The sequence below is a fragment of the Egretta garzetta genome, unplaced genomic scaffold, assembly GCF_000687185.1.
Source record: "Egretta garzetta isolate BGI_Z169 unplaced genomic scaffold, ASM68718v1 scaffold81, whole genome shotgun sequence".
Taxonomy (NCBI): Eukaryota; Metazoa; Chordata; class Aves; order Pelecaniformes; family Ardeidae; genus Egretta; species Egretta garzetta.
In genome coordinates this window covers 8,732,602-8,755,220 of record NW_009258671.1, presented here as the reverse complement: position 1 = coordinate 8,755,220, position 22,619 = coordinate 8,732,602, and the positions used below count along the sequence as shown (strand labels likewise).

General features: G+C 37.2%; 1 protein-coding gene across 1 annotated transcript in view; it reads right to left on the bottom strand.

The window, feature by feature from the left end:
• Nucleotides 1–22,619, bottom strand: part of ATXN10 (ataxin 10) — a 103,267-nt gene that overhangs the window by 64,292 nt on the left and 16,356 nt on the right. Inside the window, exons 3-5 of the mRNA XM_035888542.1 lie at nt 14,338–14,434; nt 13,335–13,499; nt 975–1,055 (exon numbers count right to left, since the gene is read on the bottom strand). Of these exons, the coding sequence (XP_035744435.1) occupies nt 975–1,055; nt 13,335–13,499; nt 14,338–14,434 (343 nt within the window). The remainder of the gene's footprint in view (nt 1–974; nt 1,056–13,334; nt 13,500–14,337; nt 14,435–22,619) is intronic.

The window sequence follows — 22,619 nt, the reverse complement described above, 5'->3', positions numbered from 1 at the left end:
TTTCTTTGCCTGCTTTCCCTTTTGTGTCTTTATAATCTCTGACCAGCATCTGTACCCCATTTGTAATAATACTGTGGCTTTAGTCACAGCAAAAAAAACACAGGGGAAAAAAAACCCAAAACATTAAGGGACTGCTTTGTTTACTGCTTTGTCTTTCACCTGCAAAACTACAGGGGAAACCTGCAGTTTCCCTGGGTGAATGGGGAACAAAGTAGCCATATTGAATACATAAACCAGATCACAAGATCTTCAAGCAGTTGGAGGAGCTGTAGAATTATAGTACAGGATTTCCCTAAGTTCATTGTTTTAACAAAATAATTTATCGTCCCCGATTCTTTATTAAAGCACTTGTAAATGAGCATTTTCCCAATTATAGCAATGGCCATTTCCCATTAATTCAGCATACATTTACTCAAATGCTTGAAGGAAAACTAGCTAGTTTCTTTCAAGGTGAAGGTTTGTTGAAGCATTTTGTATTTTCAATAGTGGAAATACTAAAAGATTAAGTAAACATGGGCATCTGCACATCTATGTTTTTTAGGTTCTGCTAACCAGTATTAGATACATTTCCAACTTTAGTACAGGCTTCCTTTTAATTTCTTGTAATTACAACAGGAGTATGAACAGCTGAGGACATTTCAAATACAGCTGTAAAACACTGCAGGGTGTGGCGCTCTTACGAAATCAAGACATAGGCATGAAATCTTGGCCTTTTTTTTTTTTTTTTTTTTTTTTTTTAAGTATTTCTTTAACAAGTAATGGCGCCAACCTGGATTCTGCAACCCTACATAAATCACTGCCAGTTGTGGCTAAGCTGTAATGTTAACCAACCAATTTAAAACCATTACTGACATAGAAACATGTATTTAGAGATTTTGTGCCAACTATGAAACCACACAGTTTTTCAATCATGTGAACAGGATACTCTATATGGAATGCTAAATACTAAAAGCCACACTGGTTTTTGGGGTTACCTTTCTTGATTGCTCAGTTTGGCATAGAGGGCTTTTACCAACTCTGGACATTTCAGCAAATGGTCTGTAAAAATCAAGAACCTAAAAAAAAAAAAAAAAAAAAGTGTTACTGGTGCTACAAAAACAGCGTCTACATTTACTCCAAATGGTGCTGTTATTTTTACTTGTAGATAACCATGTGACATGCTTCTGGTCTTACTAGATACAAATTATCACAAAATAATCATGCATTGTTCTGCAGTACTTTTCCTAATACAGCAATGGTCATTTCCCATCAATTCAGCACACTTTTACTCAAATGCTTGAAGAAAAGCTGGTTAGACTCTTTTGCCAGTTATACAAAAGGCACACCACAATTCAAATCATAAAACACTCACCCAATTGTTTATGCATCAGCAAAAAGCCAAAGTTCAAGCTTGAAAACTATTATGCTACTTGTCACAACACTGTTTTTAAGCCCACCAAACAGTCAAAAAAGTGCCCAAATAATTTCTCTTTTGAAGAAATTCTAACAAAGCATCAAAGCAAATGGAAACGTCTTTGTCAGATGCAAAGCAGCAAAATACTGTTCTCACCTTACAAAAAAAAAAAAATCCTCCTCGTGTAATAGGAACCTAAGCTGATAATGAAATCTAACTCTTTGCTCTACAAGGCAGGTAGGTATGGTCAATCTACCCTTGTGCTAATGCCAATATTCACACTGATCACTTTGCCAAGCACCATGCACAGCAGTCAACAGCAGATGCTAGTCATTTAATTTCAATCTGGGTGGGTACTCTCAGTATTGTGGAAAAAAACAAAGTATTTAAAAATATTTTTCTCCTCAAATTACATTCCTAAGAGTACTGACAGTGTTATATAGGCTGCATGGGTATACGCATAATAAACTATGCATTTTTAAAGCAGTGTGTCTATCTACTACACAGAAAATAATTAAAAGTCCAATCTCAGAGCATCCTCTGAGCTGATGAAGCTACTGAGAAAGAATAGCTAAAATAATATGAAAACCAAGCAATTTCAATATTCCCTCTGCCTCCTCCCTTCTTTTCACTTTGCTGACAGCCTTCTATTTTGTGTATCCGTAATCCACTACACAGCTAACAGGAAGATCACATAGAAGCCTTCCAGCTGCAATGAAGTATTTTTTGGACAAATACTCAATGACAATTGGGGAAATAGGAGAACAAGAGGTCCAAAAGATTAATAGCTATTATATTTCTAACAGTAACTGTGGACTTAGCCAGCATCTGGTTCAGTTACTGTAAACCAGACATTTTTAAGAGGGGGAGGGAGAGCAAAAGCTATTTTGTGCTGGTTTTTTTTTTGTTTTTTTTTTTTTACTGATATGTGTACACACATTCAAGGAAAAAAATAGTACAGGCGAAGGGAATCATCAACTTAAAATTGGAACTCTGAGTAGTGTAGCATTGACTCAAGAGTTTCTCAACACAAATTTGAATCTACAGACTTCCCCAAAATCAACAGCACAAACGTATGCCCACTGAGCAGCGCAGACTCAGCCGTAACAACTGAATCAAGCTATCAGCAGGGCAGTCAAAGGGAACGCTTCTACAATTCCTGAACCAACAATTCACGGTATACGAGCCATCCACAGTTAAACCTTCAGAATGGTAGCAACTGACTTTATTTTTTTAAAGATTTGAGTAGAAACAAAGGCTTTTATCTAGAGCTGCAAAAGAAAAAAATCATACTAATCAGAGTTGTGCAGAACACAGTACTTAGCCTCATAATATACAAATTTCAGTTGACAATGAATTATGGTAAAAGAGCATTTAAGGAGACAATCTGAAGTCCAATTTTTCAATTTTGCAGTGGGACTACAAATTTATATCTTAATTTTCATGATTAACATTACTTTGAGGAAATCTTGACTATGTGCCTTGTAGTTAAAAAGCAATCAATAATTATCACAAAAAGATCTAATGCTATTAGGTGCACATGAGTGATTACTATTACAAAGTGGAAGACCTGTATGTTAGTCATTACTTGGATCTACACTCTTGTATTTATTCACACACATCTTTCACATTCTGTGGACTAGACCTCTACTGCTTGAGGAGCTTGCAGTATTTCAGAATAAAGTTTCTGCTTATAAAGGAGCATAGACATCTGTATATGCTTATTACCCTTTTAATTTCATAACATGAGGTAATATCTCAGAAATTTCTGCTTCTGTATTTAAATTTCTCTTTTACCTTATCTACTTCCTGCATTACTGTATCATAAATAATAGAGCACTAGCATATTTTACAAGAGCATCACCAAGAGAGAACAGAAGAATTAGTAGTGGAATAAAGCACTTTCAGCTCTTGCTACCATGCCCCAAAATTTTGGTGGTAGTTAAACAAGGATGCAGCAAATTAAATCTAATATCTTTAGTCCTCAGCTCTCCTGTTTTTCATTTGGGACAGGGGAGAAGATGAAGAAAAATAAGACCATCCACAACTCTGAAATAAAGACAGACATTCAGTTTTGGGTTACTGACTGAATATGGCATTTCAGATGCACACAAAAGGCTTCGGTAGGAGCTTTAAACTCTCTTTGAGGGCCAACAGCAGAACCACTGGGATAAACTGAGGACCACGGTAATTTAGTGAAGGAAATGGTGAAAATTAAAGTTGTTATGCAAGCGTAACACAGTAACAAATGAACAGTGTAAAATATGCCAATTTTCTTGACTTTTAAAAAATTGTTTGGCTAAAATCCTAAAAAAATCAAGTGCTTACATAGTAGATAAATACAGGAGGAGATGTTCAAAGACTTTACAATAGCACAAGGGCTGCATTGTACCAAACTGAACTTGAGAAGCAGCCAAGATGAAGTGGTATAAGCTACATTTGCGCTCAGTATATTCCAAATGACCACTAAGCTTGCTCCAATCAAAGCCGGGTGTAAGCAATCAACTTTATCATCAAATGTCATGCTCCATGTTAAGTTGATTTGATCCCATTAGCAAGTTTAGAAAACAGTGTCCTCAGTCTCAGAAAACGAGGAAGAGAACCTCCACAAATGTTTTGGAAGAAAGAAGAAAAAGACATAGTGATTCTCTATTTGATCAGCAAACTTCTCTTCCAATCTCAAAACCAAAAGCATTTTTCATCATCCTACAATAATGCCACTCTATCCAAAATACTTCGCAAGAATGAAATAGCTGTTTTTACTGTAGTTTATCAAAGAAATGTAACAAATGATCCAAATTTTGAAGAAAAAAAGAAGAAAATTTAGACAGCTAACCTTTCAAAGACGTATCATCAGCCTTTTAGATGCTAAAAAAGCAATATGCCTCATGAGGAACTGTTTGGGACCAGAACATATTTTAGAAGCGGTAGTATTTTTTGTCCTTGCACAAGAACATAAGCACTCTATCAAAACTATTTAAAAAACAATTACAATTATAAAGCTATTTAATAACAAATGGAACCCATTTGCTGTCACAAAGAGCTCTAGACACAAGATAATTCATCCCACTCAAACACCAGCACTTCTCACTCAAAACAAGAATAAGGAACCGCATTTCCATATTTAAGGCTCAACCCCAAGTATCAAGCACCACAATACTCCTCTCCTGAGCTGGATCAAGCAGTGAACATTGTTCCACCTTGAAAAGGAATTACCCATAATGAATGAATCCTCCTTACAGGCCCCAATACTGTCCACCAAGTCAACTTGGAGGTCTAGAAGACTGAGTTCAGATTACCTGTAATATTTCTCCGATTCAGAAGACACTCATTCAATTTGATAGCTACATCTGAAAGGCACTAAAAAGAGATTTATTTTTACTTACACACAAAGCTGGAATATTATTTTCTGAAGAGCTAACAAGAAAAAACTGATAGATGATTAGCAATACAATCACTTCCTGCCCTTCCCTCTCCACAAAATACTCAAGAAGAAAGAGGTGACAAGATAATAAATGTGTGAGGCTTGGCTTTGAAAGACTAGGGAAATATGTGCCAATACATTGCTACTGCAAATAGAAAGTAGAAGCTACTCAGCTCTCTACAATTAAGGAAACTTTTCCAATTGTCAGTACTATTTAAAACCACAGTTGAACTTGGAACCTGCAACGTAACTACAACTTTCCTGGAATTAAAAATAAGAATTACTTTCTGGAGAGTAGTAGAAGGGGGTGGGGGATACCCTAAACTGTCAGAAAGAAGAGAAAGAGTTGCCAGCCCAAAATGAGTTTAAAAAAAAAAAAAAAAGGTAAAATTTTCTGGTTTCTGCACCACATGCATACCAATTAAGCAACAAGCACTCTACTGAGGAGTTCCATCTTTGCCTTTAAATCTGTGCCCACGGGCGAGACTCCTTGCCACAGGAGCACTAGTTTCTGTCCACACTTCTTTCCATAAGCCAGGACAAAATAACCAAAGGCAAAAAATGGGGAGGGGGAGTCCCACATCCTAATCTTTACAGTCATCATTGAGCTGTGGTTTCAAAAAGAGAAAGTGGATGTTCAGAAAAATCTTACTACCAATGCCAAACAGCTGACCACACTCTTAATATCGTTTTTCTGGAAGCCAAAAGGCATATTACGCCTCTTATTTTAAAATGGAGGATTTTTGTTCCTTGCTCTTCAGGAATCAAAAATACAACCTGTTTTTTCTTTCCATAGTAGCTACACTGCCCCATGCACACACTTGGAAAAACTGATGACACAAGCTATACACTCATCTCTAATGGAACCACCAAAGTATTTCTAAAATAAACAGCTTTTAGAATACACATTGGTCTCGGTTAGGATAAATTATAATGTAATTTTGTACTACTTTTTCCTAATTATTTTACAAAACACATATGTTTGCAGGTTCAATATTCTAAAATAGATTTCATGTGGCATTCTGTGCTGGTTTCTCTTCTAAATACAGTAGCTTCTAAACTGTGTGACACACTTTTCTGCTATTGATTAATACGAACCCAAAAGGGAGTGGATGTGGATGTCTGGGGAAACACAGAGGAATGACTTTTTAAAGGTTCCACAATTTTCCAGAGCCTAGGGCATAGTGCTCTGCATGATTTAAGAAAAAGCTTTTACTGAATAAACAAAAATGGCAGTGCATGGTAAGCCTTTTCAGCATACTGCACGTATGACAGGGAATACTGCTTAGGCTTTCTTCTTCCTTTGCAACTACAAGGGAGTTTGTTACAGAGGACTCTTCAGGCCTTGGTAGTAATCACATAGAAATCAGGTGAGTAGGAAATACATTTCAGATGCTCAACAGTGTATTCCAGCTTTGTTTCCTAAAGGAAGGATATGTCTAATTCCCAGATAGCATCATTGGTAGGCAGCAGCTGTTGAAAGCAAGCAGCACTGGAAAAAAAGAGTATTAGCTTATGGAGTAAGTATGTTTACTTATATGTTTAAGAGATGTTCAACTTAATATGTCAACACTTCAGAAGAATTAAATCAGCATACCATTACAGAGATATATTGGAAAGATGTAAGATACACAGATGTAAGATACACAGAAAATAAATTATTGTCTCACAAGGGCTTGAAAACCATGCTCATCCCTTTGAATAGAAACAAAAGACAGAACATAGGGGTGGAAGAAACAAAACCAAAAGATGCATAATGCAGAAAGACCAATCACAGTGTAAGAGACAGATCATCTGCTCTTAGGGAACAGACAGAAAGGAACTAAGTAATGCTAAAAGAAGAAAAAAAAAAAAGATCACGAGGCTGGAAGCAACAGAACTGAAGTTGAGAGTTTTAAAAGCTTTCCATTTGCAAGGAAGTATTTGAGAGGGAATGCTAATCCCACAACTGTGATGACGAGCAGAGCAAGCTGGAAGCAACAGATCATAACCAACCCCTGAAAGGGGGAGCCTGCATTAAAGGACAAGATCTCAGGACTAAAGATAGGACAGGAATGGTCACTCATGCACCAGGCTGTGGCAGCATGAAAGATTTTCACCAAAGTTAAAGGGTATTAATTCTTAAGCTCATAGCCTAGCTGCATGTTGCAAAGAACACCACATTTTCTAGAGGACAACTGCACAGCAAAGAACCGTCAAGGAGATAGGATCATTTAATTAGTGTATGCCATAAATCAAACCAAAGAAAGGAAACTAACTTGTTTCTGCAGAGCCAATGTCTTTGCAAAGACATATGCTTTGAAGTATATTCTGTAACATCATGCTCCTTGAAACTTTCTGAGAGCAGCGAGCTCTGGGCAATCTTTGCAAACCCAACAACAGATCCAAACATTCAGGACAAGACAGGTAAGTTTCAACGGCTTTCAATCCTGAAAACTTCCAGTTTCTTCTTGCTCTAAGATTTTAGCCAAAAGCTACAAAACAAAGGGGTATACAGCCAGTCAGGCAATGTTTTGAAGAACCTCAGTTGGAGATACACAATCTGCCTCCTCAGGTCATTGCTCTTGGAAGTTAGACCAGCAGCAGCAACCTCAGAAGAGCTAGTATTCAAGATTACAGGATCACTAGTCTGAAACAAGTTCAGGAGCTGTGTTGACTGGAAGTTTAGAGGTAGTTTAAAAATACATTGTCTAATATGTGTTAATTAATACTAGTTTAAAATGCCACTCAGCATCTAGTATTAAAGATGGTAAAGGTAACATTAAAACATTAAAAAACTCTTGGAGCTGTTTAGAAGATCAAGCTTCTAAAAGAGAAAGGAGGTATCGTTTCTTAAATCAAGAGAATATTTATTAAATGTGTGAATTACATTCTGTAACTTCACAGATTTCAGAGATAGAAGCATTTCTGATGCTTACAAGTAACCACAAGCTTAATGAAATGAGCCTTCAGACCATCTGGTCTGGATAAACAGGTATGATCATACAAGGACTGAATACGAAATTTGACCAGGGCATTCCTTATAGAACTAACTTTCTTCTTAAACTTATTAAATATTTCTTAGCTCATAGCATGCCACAGAAAATACTTTTTATTAAGTGTATCACTCACAAAGACACACTTAGGTGTGCATCACAGCACTTACCTCCCTTTCTTCCAAGTTCTGAGGCAATTTTTGTTACACTGTCAATCTACAAACACACTTCAAAAATGCATCAGTGCTGATAGTCTCAAAATCTCACTACGCTGATCTGCAAATAGCTCTCCCATTTCAAAACTGCTCAGAGAGTGGATGGCTTGGCTTTCTATCACTGATTAGATTCAGAAGTTGCCGAACTGAGGCCTTATCTCCCATAACCCACCCCTCTAAGGGAGCATAGCCAACACTTCACACATTCCCTCTTCCCTGACAGGAGATCCTAGTCTTCTACCAAACATCTCATGATTCGAGAAGCAGGCAAATGTAACAGTAAAATTACAGAAGGCTATGTCCTGCTTTTAAAGACGCTTCCTTGCTCTCTCTAACTGGGAGAGGGGTTTATGACAGACAGAAGAATTGCAAAAGGTCCGCTACCAACAGCTGCTTCTAAAAGAGGAGCTCTGAGGAACTGCTCAGAATAATCTCAGATGTCTTCTGACAAAGCCTTCTCCATTTAGAACTGCTGTGAGACTGAAGGGAGAAGCCAAAGACGTCACATTTTTGAAAAGAGGTTCCTCCTGAACTTTCCCTAAGGTGTTTTCCAGCTTGGAGACAGAAAACTGGACTCCAAGCATGAACGTGGGATCATGAACAGAAGAAGAACTGCAAATTCAGAAAAAAAAAAAGACTTTAAAGATGTGCTTGCCCTCCTGTGATGGCTGATGAGTAAAAAACCCAACATGTGCTAGCCAAATGGAGTAGCGAGGACCCCATGGGAAAGACTACAGTTCAGCCGATGGCCTTAAATCCAAATATTTGTCCTGGATGTCCTCTCTCTGTCCTAATGGTTCATGGCAGCAACTGCAAAAATAACTTGAGCATCATAAGTGTTTATTTGTGGAATTTATTGGATACTAACTTAGAGGAACATTAAGTCATAAATTTCAGTGCATAGTAAAAGAAAAGGGGATAAAATAATGAATAAAAGTTTTGCCTATAACCAAAACTCAGCTGGTTATTCAATGAAAGATTTTCAATACCTAAAAGCAGCATTTGACAGCAAGAGAGCTGAGCCAAGAGGAACACACACACATGGCATTCACTTTTTATTTGGTGTAATATGAAACCGGATGCTCCAGCTGAAAGACAAGAAGGTAGGCACGAATTAAGTAATATTTTTAACTTTAAAAGTAAGAACATCTTAATTTCAGTCATTTGTGAGTCCAGCAGTGATCATAGCCTCTTGGAAGAAGAATAGTTTATATTTCGGCTCAGCCATATAATGCCATAACAGCCGCTTAAAAATGGTTGCTGAGGACTTACTTAGCTGTGGCGCAAGGGACCCAAATCTTTACAACAGAGTACTGGCTCTGTTGCAAATACCGCGGCTATGTAAATTCGTTTAAGCAATCCTAGTGGTATGTATTTCAGAGAGAGCTGAAGTACAGCTCCAAATTTTCAATGAATTGCTGACAAAATATTTTTTCTACAGTCCAGCCAGAGAGGCATCCAAAGCTTAGCTTTGACTTCGTAAGAAAAGGGACAGAAATCTTTTTATGCACTTTTACGTGATTGTATCTCACGCATACCCTTCCTTTTCAGAAAGTAACATAGCTCCTTGATGGAGAAGGGGAGGGGGCAGAAGTGCTTTAGTAATGAACGCAAAAATTAGTTCAAATCAAGATTGTATGCAATGATAAAAATGGACATCAAAGCAAAAGCAGCAATGCACCAGAGTCCAAACTTATTCCAAACATATCCCAAACAGAAGGCTCTAATGAAATAATAGCTAATATTGGCATAAGGCACATGCAATCCTACAAAATTTCAAAAGCTGTCCTAAAGAGACAGCACTACTGCATGTAAGGAACTACATGTAAGAAACAACACTGACCCAAGGACAAAGCTTAGCTTTTCACTTACCATTGTCAAAAAAAATTGTTCTTATATTCAAGACAAGAATCTTCAGCTTTCATCAGCCAAAGTAAATAACATTACTTCTACCAAAATAAGAAACCCTATTTACTGTTCAGCTTTTCTATTCACAGGGAAGTACATGTTCAGAAGCCATTTCTGGACACTGCCTTCTCTGATCATAGGAATACACCAGCGCCTTACACTAGTGAATGGAGAGTGGTGAGAAGTTCACAACAGTTTCCTACAGAAAATAGATGCAACATGGCTGGCATCAGTAGAGCTTTCCCCTAAATTCAGAGAACGGGCACAGAAAACCGCTTGAGTATGCAGGACACGAGAAAGTCTGCAAAAGAGCTGGCTAGCTTGCTTCCTGCTGCTCAGCAATAGGAAAAAGGAAAGCACGCAAGCAAGCAACAGAAGGTATCATCATTACATTACACGACTGCATCCATCCATGTTTTTCTCACAGCAGAAGGATAAGTGCTAATAAAAGAAACAGGCTTTCAGACCCAACTCAAGACTACCCTCAAAACAAGCCAATTCTAATATTGTAGAAAAAATGAGAAAACTATTTGGACTGGGAGGTTCAGCTGTGTGACATCAGGTGTAATACTTGTAAACACTCTTACAGTCTGTGCTTTGCAAATGGAAAAATGATAGAAAAATGCAAAGAAGAATCTGGGATACAAGCTGCAGGTACCTTGTGAAAATGTAGTCAGTTATTCATAGGACTAAGCGAATATGCTCTGTAATTAAAGCTAAAATAAGAACTTGTTGCCTACAAAATACATGCTGTGTTAATACTACCAAGATAACAGGAAGAAAACCTCAATAATTTGCAAAAGAAAAAGATATTGCAAGACTCTACAATGACTGTTCTACTTAAAACAAGATTACTAACTGTGTAGGTTCTTCCTAACCTTTAACTACACAGAAATACAACATATAGTACAGGCTCACAAAATGGCACGTATGGTTTAAGATAAAAACATTACATTAGTGTAACACACTAACCTACGGCTAACTAGAAGAGGGGAGAAAAAAGAAAAAAAAAAAATCATAACCAAAACCAGAAGGCAAAACTTTGTTTATATCAATGTTGCAGAAAGAAGAGTACATGCTAGCAGATTTCCATTGAAAATATGAAAAAACAAACCTCTTACACCAACTATTTTTTTTTTTTTAAATAAAAAAGGATGTGGAAATGTTACTTTCTTACCTGCCCCCTGCACCAAGTAGACCAAAGATACTACATGTATTCTAATATATAAGCATAATTTTTTTCAGGATGGAAATAACTTTTTTTTTTTAATCTAACATGAAGAAAGAACTTATTTTGCTATTTAAATTACCCTCAGCCATGACACATATTATCTCACATAAGAGCAGATGAACACAAGGGAGAACCAGAGAGTAAATGTGTTTCTTGAGATGACAGATATAAGAAATGGAGTATTCGAAGAACAGATGAAGTAAGGATCAAGAAAAGGGGGGAAATAGGTACAAGACGAATCACAAAAAGGCTCTGGAGTTACAAAGAGACAGAAAAATCAGTACTTTTCTAGCAAGGAATTATCTTTTTCACTTTCAAGGTAATGCTGTGTGAATACCTGTTCTATGCTTGATACTACAATGTTGCAATACACTTTTTGGTTTAGATTTTGCAATTATGAATGCACTTGATGACTTTGTTGTCACTTTGTTGACTTGAGAACAGTGCAACATTATTGAAAGATTTCCATTTATAGTTTGGTTCAAGACGACTGTATAAAATGCCAGGGAACTTAATACTACAAACTCATTATTTTGCTTTCAGTTGGGAAAACTGACAATCAGCTTTGAGACTTAACTAGCCAATGTTGAAGTACTATGAAAGAAAAAAAATATGTTATTTTCCTAACACCTGGAAGATATTCCAATGCTTTTTGTATATTTAATGGATGAGGAACTCAGCATTCTGAGAGGAATTAGAGGGCAAACATTCTTCAAATGCCTTACGTCAGGACTAGGATTGTGCTTTTCTACCCATCTCTTTTCCTTCATCGTGGTCTTGTATCTCGCATAGAAATTTGCCTCTTTAATTTCAAGACTACTGTGAAGGGAGACCATTTCCCATCCACATCAGACATCCATAGTGGGAGTAAGACATTTTCATTGTAACATCACCAGAATGCACTTCAGACTAGCAAGATCAGGGAAATGGATACCTCGGCATTTTTTTTGATCCTGCATTTATTCTGCAATTACCTTCAAAATATAAACTTAACAGCATGACAACCTCTTCCACCTCTCCCTGGCTTTCATATCTCAGTCAAAATACATTTCAGCATATCTTCAATACATAAAGAAAATGAAGGATAATCAAGATAATGATCTGAAAAGCAATCTTTCATGTGTGCTTATATTGACAGATGCCAAAATGAAAGACTCAGTTTGTCACTTTTGAAATAGAAGTCTGGTCCCCTGACCCTGAAACTTTAAGTTTGCTTTCTGAAAACTATTTATGTCCTAAGCAAATTGATCTGGTTATGAAAAAAAGCACAGCCACAAAGAAATTTTAAGGTAATTTTTTCAGTACAAAAGCAAACTATTAAATGACATTTGCTTTTCATTCAATCATTTTAACTCTGTTTAGAGACTTTCCAAATAACTAGTAAAACCCTGACAATTCTTCCTAATTAAATTTTGAATTTAAACATGACCTTCAAAAGAATGCTACAAGAACATACAAACTATCCTTCTTTTCCCCCTTGGAATGCACCATATAACAATTAACTGAATGTGTATCCTTGCTGATGCAGGGCAGAACATTTTGCAAATGCATAACTGACAACAATATTTACAAGAATGGCCCTTAGCAAAAAATATGAAAGCTCCATGGAATAAAACCACTGATTACGTGCTCTTAAAGTATGAAAATGAAACATGCAAGGTTCACAGACAAAATGTCTTCTCTGTTGTGGTATAAAAATGACTGCATGTTGCACTAGACAACAGATTTGTCCAAAAACAAAAAAAAAAAAAAAAAAGAAAAAGAAAAGAAAGAAAAAACCCCACGTTTTATGTAGTACTCACAAGCATTAGTCATACAAGTCTTCCTAGCATGCCCCAATAACCGTAGTCTGTAAGACTACATTCCGCATTAACTTTATTTCAAAAATCTCCACAAACTAGCACACAAGTACAAATTAGTTAGCATTCTAGAACCCTGTTTCATTAAAAGACCATGATTTAGAAATTTCTGTCTATATCCTTAACAAAAATGTAGTCTTATTTTAGAAGAAATCAGAACAGTCAGTGAAAGTACCATGAAAATTATTTCTATACCAAATTACTAACTTCTAAATAGATCTTCATTTACTACTTAGCAGTGTCACAAATTTAGACATTTTAAAACAGAGATTTACACTAGAAAAGCACCTAGTTAAGAAGGTGGGGGGCAGAAATCTAGAGATACATACGACCACTCAGACTCCAACTGCTCTTTGTAGACTTTCAGGACATGGAGAGGCACAGTCAAGTTCCCAGGATCCAGTAGTTCTCTCACTTTTTCTGAATTAAGGCAGGTGAACAGGACCATACAACAATAGGCAACAATTTTCTCATCACTGTACGTTAGGCATGTCCTTCAAGAGAAAATAAGGAGTTAAAAAAGTTAAAACTGACCCTGGAAAAACTGACTAGTGGCATTCAGCTCATTGAGTTGTTGCTCTTTGATGTCTTTTAGAGAATCATGAGTTTGTCATTGCCTAAGAGGGATAGAAGTCATCTGCAAAGAAAAACATCCAACTCCTAGCTGAAGATCAAACTTAAAGGCAATTTACAAAACTAATGCTCAGTTGGAGCTAACTGGAGATCTAGGAATTGGGTGAAACCATAATAATTGTCTACTTCTATTATCATAAGGTCTTTCTACATCCAGTGCTGACAAGTGGTCTCCAAAAACACACTCAGAATGAGTATCAAATTGAGTGAATGTGCCTTTATTACTAGCTTACTACAAAAATTGTGGCCAAACACATCAACAGTGTTGTTATGTGTCTGCACAAAATCATTATATAATATTTTGTTACATATATTGATATGACCCACAAATACTGACAGGCCTGCAGAGCAGCAAAGTGAATAAAGAAAAAGCTATGTTCTTGGAACTGAGTATAACTACTTGAAAACACCTCTGAAATAAAGCTTATGTTTGAAGCTTATTATGTGAAATAGATTTCTTCCAGTTTCTGTTAAAATCAATTTACTGTTAGTTTAGAACAAGCAGGTTTTTAAAGGTTCTCACCCCTGCGGTTGACTAACAAAAAAAAACATCTACAGGATATGGTCTCAACCGTCCCATTCTCCCCAAAGTTATTTTTCAAAGCTTCATGGTGCTAGTAGAGGCACAACTATCGTGTACAAAAGATTTTAATATAACCACAGAAATTACATTATAAAAAAACCCGCATCCATGCTTACAAGAAGAGATCTGGGAAAGCAGACTTCCAAATGCTATTCTGGGAATCTCCATTTCCTGCTGCAATGTTTCCAAGAAACTGGAGGCTACAACGAAGAGCTGAAAAAAACCCAGAAAATATATTAACAGGAATTCAAAGAAACACTAATAAATTTCATATAAATGGCAAACTTTTCAACATTACAGCCATACGCTACAGAATCCACCTCAGTTAAGCTTTGGTGCAGTATTTCACTGTTACTGTACATAAATATTTGTAAAATTCTTTGCATTAGAAGAGAACAAAGTATTCTGAAATTATACCCCCCAAAATTTTTTTTCCTCAGTTAGACTTATCTGAATACCAAACATTGGTTACTAGTGATCACAAGAACTAACTGACTCTGCCAAGGTTTAACACAGACTGAAATTAATGAAAGCTTGGAGCTACAGTTAGCACAAACTGAAGCAGGCCCACGCTCAAAGAGTGGCTGCCACAGGGCAGCGGCCATTTTGCCTCTTCCATATCTGAGGTGCCTGCTACTAAGAGCTCCCCAGGCACCCTCCCCAAGCTGGCCAGAGACGGCTTGAAAATTTTGTTGCAGCAGGTAAAGCCAGAGCAAGAGAATGGAATCTGTTTCCTCGCTACCCACATTAAATTCTATTTAGCTGGACAAATCATTATATAATATGATGTTGTGCTCAATACTTTGATTTCTATCCCATAAAAATTAAAGCCAGTACTCCAACTAACTTTGCCTCCAATTTTAACACTGAATTTAATACAGCAGATTTCTACTATTACTACAAAGGATTTATTCCAGCCTCCTCTCAATACACACTTGAAATATGGGGAGATGATATTTCATTATACATGTTAATATCCTAGAGCCCACCAAAAAGATGTAAATTCATGAAAAACAGAAGCATGAACCCACAGATCTCACAAAGTTAAACCGCCTTTTTTAGTTCTATTGACAGCTCTCAATAGCCTGGCCCTTATTAATAGGTTGGCAAAGAAACTTAAACTGCATTTTAACATCTAATTAACAGATACTACAAACAGCAGCCTATTAGAAATGGAGGTGGCTGATATTGCCAGGTTCTGAAAACATAAAATTAGGTTTCTTTGAAAGGTGCTGTGCCACCTGGCAGCCAGATTTCTTACAAAGGTCCTGCATATGTCCTCTCGGGACAAAAAAGAAAGCAAGTCTAAAATAAGGTCACTTGAGCTGAGGGGATAGCAACTCTTTTTTCTCATACATATTTTTTAAGCCCAGAATATATATGTCCTCTCCATAATGCATTTTGAATCATCTTCTCCTTTATGGTTTAGTTCTTAAGATTTCTGTTCTCTCTCCCTGAACATCTGCACATTTTTATTATTTTCTGCCCATCGTTATGCTTCCGCTTCTTCCATCCATCTGGTTCCCATCCTGCTGACTCAGAATTTTTCTGAAGGACAGCAAGCATGGGCATGCTACATTTCTAGCAGACATTTTATGGAAATACTTCCCTGCTAGAAAAAAAACCTAACAAGGCAGTAAATCCTAGAAACAGGGTATTATTTCTGTTGATGAACTCTTTACCTACTTTGAGAAAGGTCTCTCAAAGAGACATAAGGTTGGTTGATCATACTCCAATCTTTACCTGAAATTTGCTTGACCCTTTTCAATTACAGTTTGGTCGTTAGAGACTAAGCTATCAAAAAAAAAAAAACTACAGACTAGGAAAAAAAAGTTAACGATCTTTTAAATAAGTTGCCATTCCTACTGTAGCAGTGATGAAATGCTATGAATACATTTGCAGTATGATAATACATATCTACAAATTCTTGATTAATCACACACTGGAGTCTTAACATTTGTGAAACCAATCAACACTGTCCTTGTTCAATTGTGATGTCCTGAACAAGCAAGAAGGATCCAGGAAAAGGTCACGATTCTGTACACGTGTCATGGAAAAAACAGCATTATTTGTAAGTGCTTGTTTTTAACCAGTAATAGTTAACATTTTTCTTTTAATTAGAGAACACAAGTCAATATATGGGCAAGCAAATAATCTGAGATAAAAGCAACTGTATCTATTCACAACTAAACAGAAGAAGAGAATGTCTTGATAATGCAACATTTCCTCATGTAAGTAATCTCGTGCGATGAATTTCAGCAATTGAAAAGATGTGATTCTACAAAAACGTGAGGCAATTGAGCTACACCAGTAGTATGGATTACACACAACAGGACCTAGCTTGCAGTCTCTCCAATAAATTCATGCCCTCTGTCATGACTACACTGCAATTGCTGCACTGCTTATGCAGCGCCTGAACTCATTTTGCCTACAAAAAAAAAATAAATCATATTACAAAATAATACAACTAATTTCAGAGTACTTAGCCTGATGCCAGGTCAATGACATATGCCAAACATGGCTTGTGTACTGGAGTGTGAATACTTACATTTTGGCTTCTATGATTACAAATCTACCTTTGAGAAGCCGGGTCTGCTGGGAGCTGACCAAGTGGGACAAGACGGTCTTTACCAACAAGCCGTACAGACTTTTATGGTGAGACCCCACCTGAAGTACTGTGTCCAGCTCTGGGGTCCTCAGCACAGGAAAGACATGGACCTGTTAAAGCAGGTCCAGAGAAGGGCCATGCAAACAATCAGAGGGCTGGAACACCTCTCCTATGACGAAAGGCTGAGAGAGTTGTGGTTGTTCAGCCTGGAGAAGAGAAGGCTCAGGGGAGACCTTATTGCAGCCTTTCAACACTTAAAAGGGGCTTACAAAAATGATGGAGGGAGACTTTTTACCAGGGCCTGTAGTGACAGGACAAGGGGCAACTGTTTTAAACTTAAACAGAGTAGGTTTAGATTGGACATAAGGAAGAAATTCTTTACTGCGAGGGTGGTGAGACACTGGAACAGGTTGCCCAGAGAAGCTGTGGATGCCCCATCATTAGAAATGTTCAAGGCCAGGTTGGATAGGGCTTTGGGCAACTTAGTTTAGTGGAAGATATCCCTGCCTGTGGCAGGGAGGTTGGACTAGATGATCGTTAAAGGTCCGTTTCCAACCCAAACCATTCTATGATTCTGTGTGCCATGTCCAGCAGTCACAGATGGAAAATCAAAGAGGGGCAAACAGCATTTAAAGTCATTATAGCACCACAACTAGCTCATCACAGCATGTCCTCTGAATCACACCACAGTAGTGTCTGCATGGTTATGCTTAAAAAAAAAAAAAAAAAAAAAAAAGAACATTTCCCTCTGCACCTCCACCCTCCCCGCCCCCAAAACCCCACAGTTGTACCTAGTGGTCCTGGAGTACACAGATGTCTCATATGCAGTGTTTCTGTACAAAGATGATTCCAGACAAAATGCATTATCCTAGCACCAAGCTACCAAGTGACACTGAGTTTTGATATGAGCACTGGAATTCTGTACTTTGGTATTTATGCTTTAAAAAAAGAACACCCCCCCAAAAAATCCAACAAGAGCTGTTAATCCACAGCAAGGTATGCATGCATTAAAAAATGCAAATGCTACGATAAAGGTGAAGCATTGCATTCCCAAATATGGAAGTCTCTTCTTAGCATTCAATTTCCATGTTTCTCTTTTTTGTTTTACTTCTATTGGACTTGACTGCTGCAACATATGATTCGACTATGCTTAGAAATACAGAATACAGATACTGTTTTTCTCCTCTCCAACAATGTAATTGTCCTTATAGCAAAAGCAAGAAAATCTAGAAGTCGACTAAAACAGACTACTTTGCAGTACATCAGCTGAAGCCATTTTGCCATCCATTCTTTAAGCCATGTGCTTTCTGAAAAGGGGAAGGAAAAAAAAAAAAAAGAAGAAAGGAAAACAAGAAGACAACAAGACTATTTCACTTTTCCCCTGAAAACTTACAGGTCTTCTCAAAGCTCAAAATAATTGTCAACCACTCCTTCCAGCTGCATTAGCTAGTATTTGGGAAATACTATTACAATATCTTATATATATATAATATTTAAAAAATTATGTCTTTTCCATAGGACCTATTTATTTAACATTTTAAGTCCACCCCCTAGTTGCTGGTGTCTATAAGCACTGACTTTAAAAAATAAAAAATTCTGTAGCTATCGGCACAGCTAAATTTTCATTTAAAAAATGTTACGCTGTGTGTGGTCAACAAGACTATTTTTAACCTGAAGGTCAACCACTGTGAAATTACATGTACTAAGATGTAACTTCTGATACACAGATTGACCCTAGAGCTGAAGAAATTTTTCCACCATTGAGATTTCAATGGTTCCTATAAAAGCAGGATGTTCTTTAGCAAATGCAAACACTCAGAATACATGTTGCTTTCACAACCAGCCTGCAACGGGTTATGTAGAATTTTCTAGGTTTTACAAAAATAACCTCCTTATACAACAGGGCACCATGTACAAGGGGAAACACTGACTCTTCTCCTAATGAATTTTGGTACCTACATGTAAACTGATCTTTTATAGTCGCCCAATGCCACCCATGCAAAAGGTGAGGCAAACGATACTCCTTTATGGCCCTGCATGAGATGGCTTAAATGCACTCCAGCAGTTCAGTACCTTCAAGATCACAGCTCCACTTGTTCCTTTCAGTCTCTTATGATCACAGACTAACCAAACCAAGCTCTAGCACACGCTTTTTGTTTAATAATTATTTTCCAGTACTATCCAGATGGTCTGAAGGACACACATGAACCTTTCACCCATCTGACCCTGTGTTGTGCTACTCGAGAAGATGTAATTTCACACAGTGTCATTCGCAGAATCAGATTGTGTATTAGATGAAAACTTAAATCCTTGAAGTTACTGGGACAAAGATTTTAAACATTACGATTTAAAAACACAATACATTGTTTCCTTCTCCTCCACAGGGTTAGGTGATATTTCCAAAAAAATGAACTAAAATTTCAGTACAGAAGTTGTAAGAGTTTATTTCTGGTAAGCCTCTATCAACAAGATTAACTGCCATTTCTCCCACCGCAGTACCTTTCCTGACAAGGTTCCTACACACAACCATTATGTTCTTATGCAACATAATTTGCTGTAGTGGATGTTATTTAAATGTTTATATTCATACATATTTTTTATGTCTGCCTTACAGAACATAGTTTTTTCCTGGTGGATAATCAGACTTAACTTTCAAATTCCTACTAGAATTCCTCTAGTCAAGAACAAGAGCCCATGACTTGCTCACCAATCACTTTGAAAAACCTTGATCTCAGCTGCAAACGCTTAGAACAGTCGTAAGATATTTCTTTTTATTTGGGGCAGACACACAGAGATAGTTAAAAGTACAATCCTTTGTCTTTACTGGAGTTACATATAGATATAAAATAAATCCAACCAAAGCATGTATGAAGCTGTACAACATCACTAGCCAGACCGCAAACACAGCTAGCAAACTTGCGTATCTCTCTTTAATGCTTTGCTAACCATTAACTATGCATGAAAGATATAGTTGGTGTGCCCCCTCTACAATGGGGGCATGCACAAAGGTTTACAACTACTGAGACCAAATCACAGCCTTCTGACAGCCTGTACACCTTTTAAATTGCTTGTGAGCTTTGCAAATCTAAATTGTGGACTGCAAGCCATTACACAGACCACCTTTGGTTGTTTGTAAACAATGGCAAAATGTTTTGTGATATATTGCCACCCCTGGAAAAATAAAACCTTCAACTCAGCATAAGGTGTAGACCTCTTACTATAAAATGTTAGTTTCCACCATTATCATCCGGTCATTGACATGTTTCCTTGTGGCTGCAAGTTAAAGCAACTTCCAGTCATAAAAAGAGTTATTTGCCTCTTCACCACCATGAATCATACCACAAATACTGATGAAAACGTATTTTCCTTGGACAACAGTCTGTCTAGACTACTCAAATTGAATGTACAATACATATATGGGCTCTGTCATTTAAAGTTATTAAAATAGTGCTTAGTATTTTATTTCTGTAAATAAAATGAACGTCTAGCTACCGATTATATTTCCGTCTTGATCATACTGCACTTGCTGCAGTACAGACTAGTAACCCGTTTTTACCATCTGTGGAATACCAAGAATGTTGCGTTTAATAAGTTTCTGTTCCCAGTCCTCATCTCCTCCACCTCCGAAAGAAAGTACACTCAATTTTTTTTCCTTTCCCTTCAGAAATGCCAACTCTAATATTAACAGAACATTATGTGCAGTGACTGGACAACCATTCTGTCCTTGGAAGATAAACATCTAGGCAAAATATCAGCACTTTGTTCTTACTAAAAAGGAGAATTTGACTCAAAGGCAAGAAAAATCCCCACCACGCTATTAAAAATGTGGAGTTACAGGTGAATTAGAAGGGAGCTGGAGAAACAATCAGACCACTCATCCAATTAGCCTCTGATGCAAATTAAGTTCTAATGAGATCTCATAATGGTAGATTCAAAAAAATTTATTTGTGCATTTACTAGGTAAAGAGTCAGTTTGACAGCCCACTGCCTGACATGAGATCAGTTTCATACTGATTCTGATTCACATAGCATTAGCAGTGCTTATTAAATACAGTAACAGGACCATTCTCTTTATCTTCTGGCATTTTAATTGCATTGTTTTATTTTTAGAAAGTAAACATCGTGTGTTCTTTTCTTTAATAAATTATCTATTAAAGTCTGAAGGCATAATAAATGGCACGCCTGTTATATCCCCACAAGTAGCAAAAACACATGCCTGAGATTACTCTCCCAAGTGAAGTAAAACACGTGTAAGTGCTTGCAGACTTGGGAACTGTATTTATAAGCTTCCTGCATGCGTTAGGATGTAAAATCTTTTTCTTCAATCAACCTAAAATTTGAGCCTAAATCTAACAGACAATGTCTCTTTAAAGACCCTGCTCTAGCAAAATCAGCAAGTTTGAAGTACTGGGGAGTCTCAACCTGGACTTAAACCATGCCAGGAAACCAAAAAAAAAAACAAAAAGGACTGGCCACCCACTATGCTTTATTCGTGGTATCTAACCATATGACACACTACTACATGATACCTTGTACAGGTCTAAAAAAATTAAAAAAAAATAAAAAAAGAAAATTATTAACATGTAAAATACTAACTAAGATTATGAACAAATTTCTCCAATTATTTTTGACGGCATACCGCGGATGTTGTTTCACTTAAACCAACATTTCCACTGAATTGCTTGTCTTTTCCCTAGAAAAGCGAAATGATCTTTTTCTGTAAGTCTCTGGAAAGGATATCAGACTTCTTTTTTTTCTTTCCCCCTTGGGCCATTTATGTTCTGTATCTGGCTAATAAGGGATCACGGTCCTTTTGCAATAGACAGAGATCAACAAGTAAACTTACATTTAGTATTTTTACTTGCATATCCACATTAATATACAGCAACAGTTTTAGCGCACACGGTTTTGGGCATTACTTTTTTTTTTTTTTTTTTTTTATAGATAGTAAGGCAGCTTGCCTCGTTACAGTCCCTTCTGTATCACACATGATGTATGTCCGGAGGATGGAAGACAGGGAAAGACCTCGATGTCTCCTGGTACAAATCTTGTAGTTTTTCCTTTCTACACTGGCAATATTCCCTAAAATTCTCACTGAAAAGTAAAGGATAGGCATGAGGCATTTCTCTCCCAACCCAAACCTTTTAGCAAAAAGGATACTGCAGAATGGAAAGAAGTCTTGTAGCTTGTGTCTGGAAAGCCACAGTTACAGATAGCCCCCTCCTTTTCCATCAGAACAATGTTTATGTAACTGCAGAGTCTGGAACCTGTGTCGTGGCAATGATAATCAAAAGGCTGGAAGAATGCCATGGTGAACTTGTACATAATTATAACTACTTGGATTTTGATCCAAACAGACGACAGTTTTACCCGAAGACAAGCAGATGCCTCACATTATTCTGTTCGCCTGGATCTTCCTCCAGTTCCTTTCTACCCCCTTCCAACTTCCCTGGAGGAAGAACTATAGCAATCTCAGGCCTCCCTGGGATACTCTTTAGTAGGGGCATTTCCTCTCAGTACACATGAAAACAGCTAAGCTTCTTCTCCCTACATTAAATTTAGGATAGTCTCTGCATTAGAAAGTTTGTTTGCCCCATTCTTCCTATCTTGATCGTATTATCCTGATGACCCTGCTGGGGGAAACAAAACCAACTTAGATATCTGGTCATATCCCCTAAGAACATAATGTAATCTTTGCATCCTCCATCACAGCCATAAGACAGGGAAGAAGTGACCTGCACTGTGCCCATTATTGCCACTAACCACAGGATCTATTATGGACAGTAAATA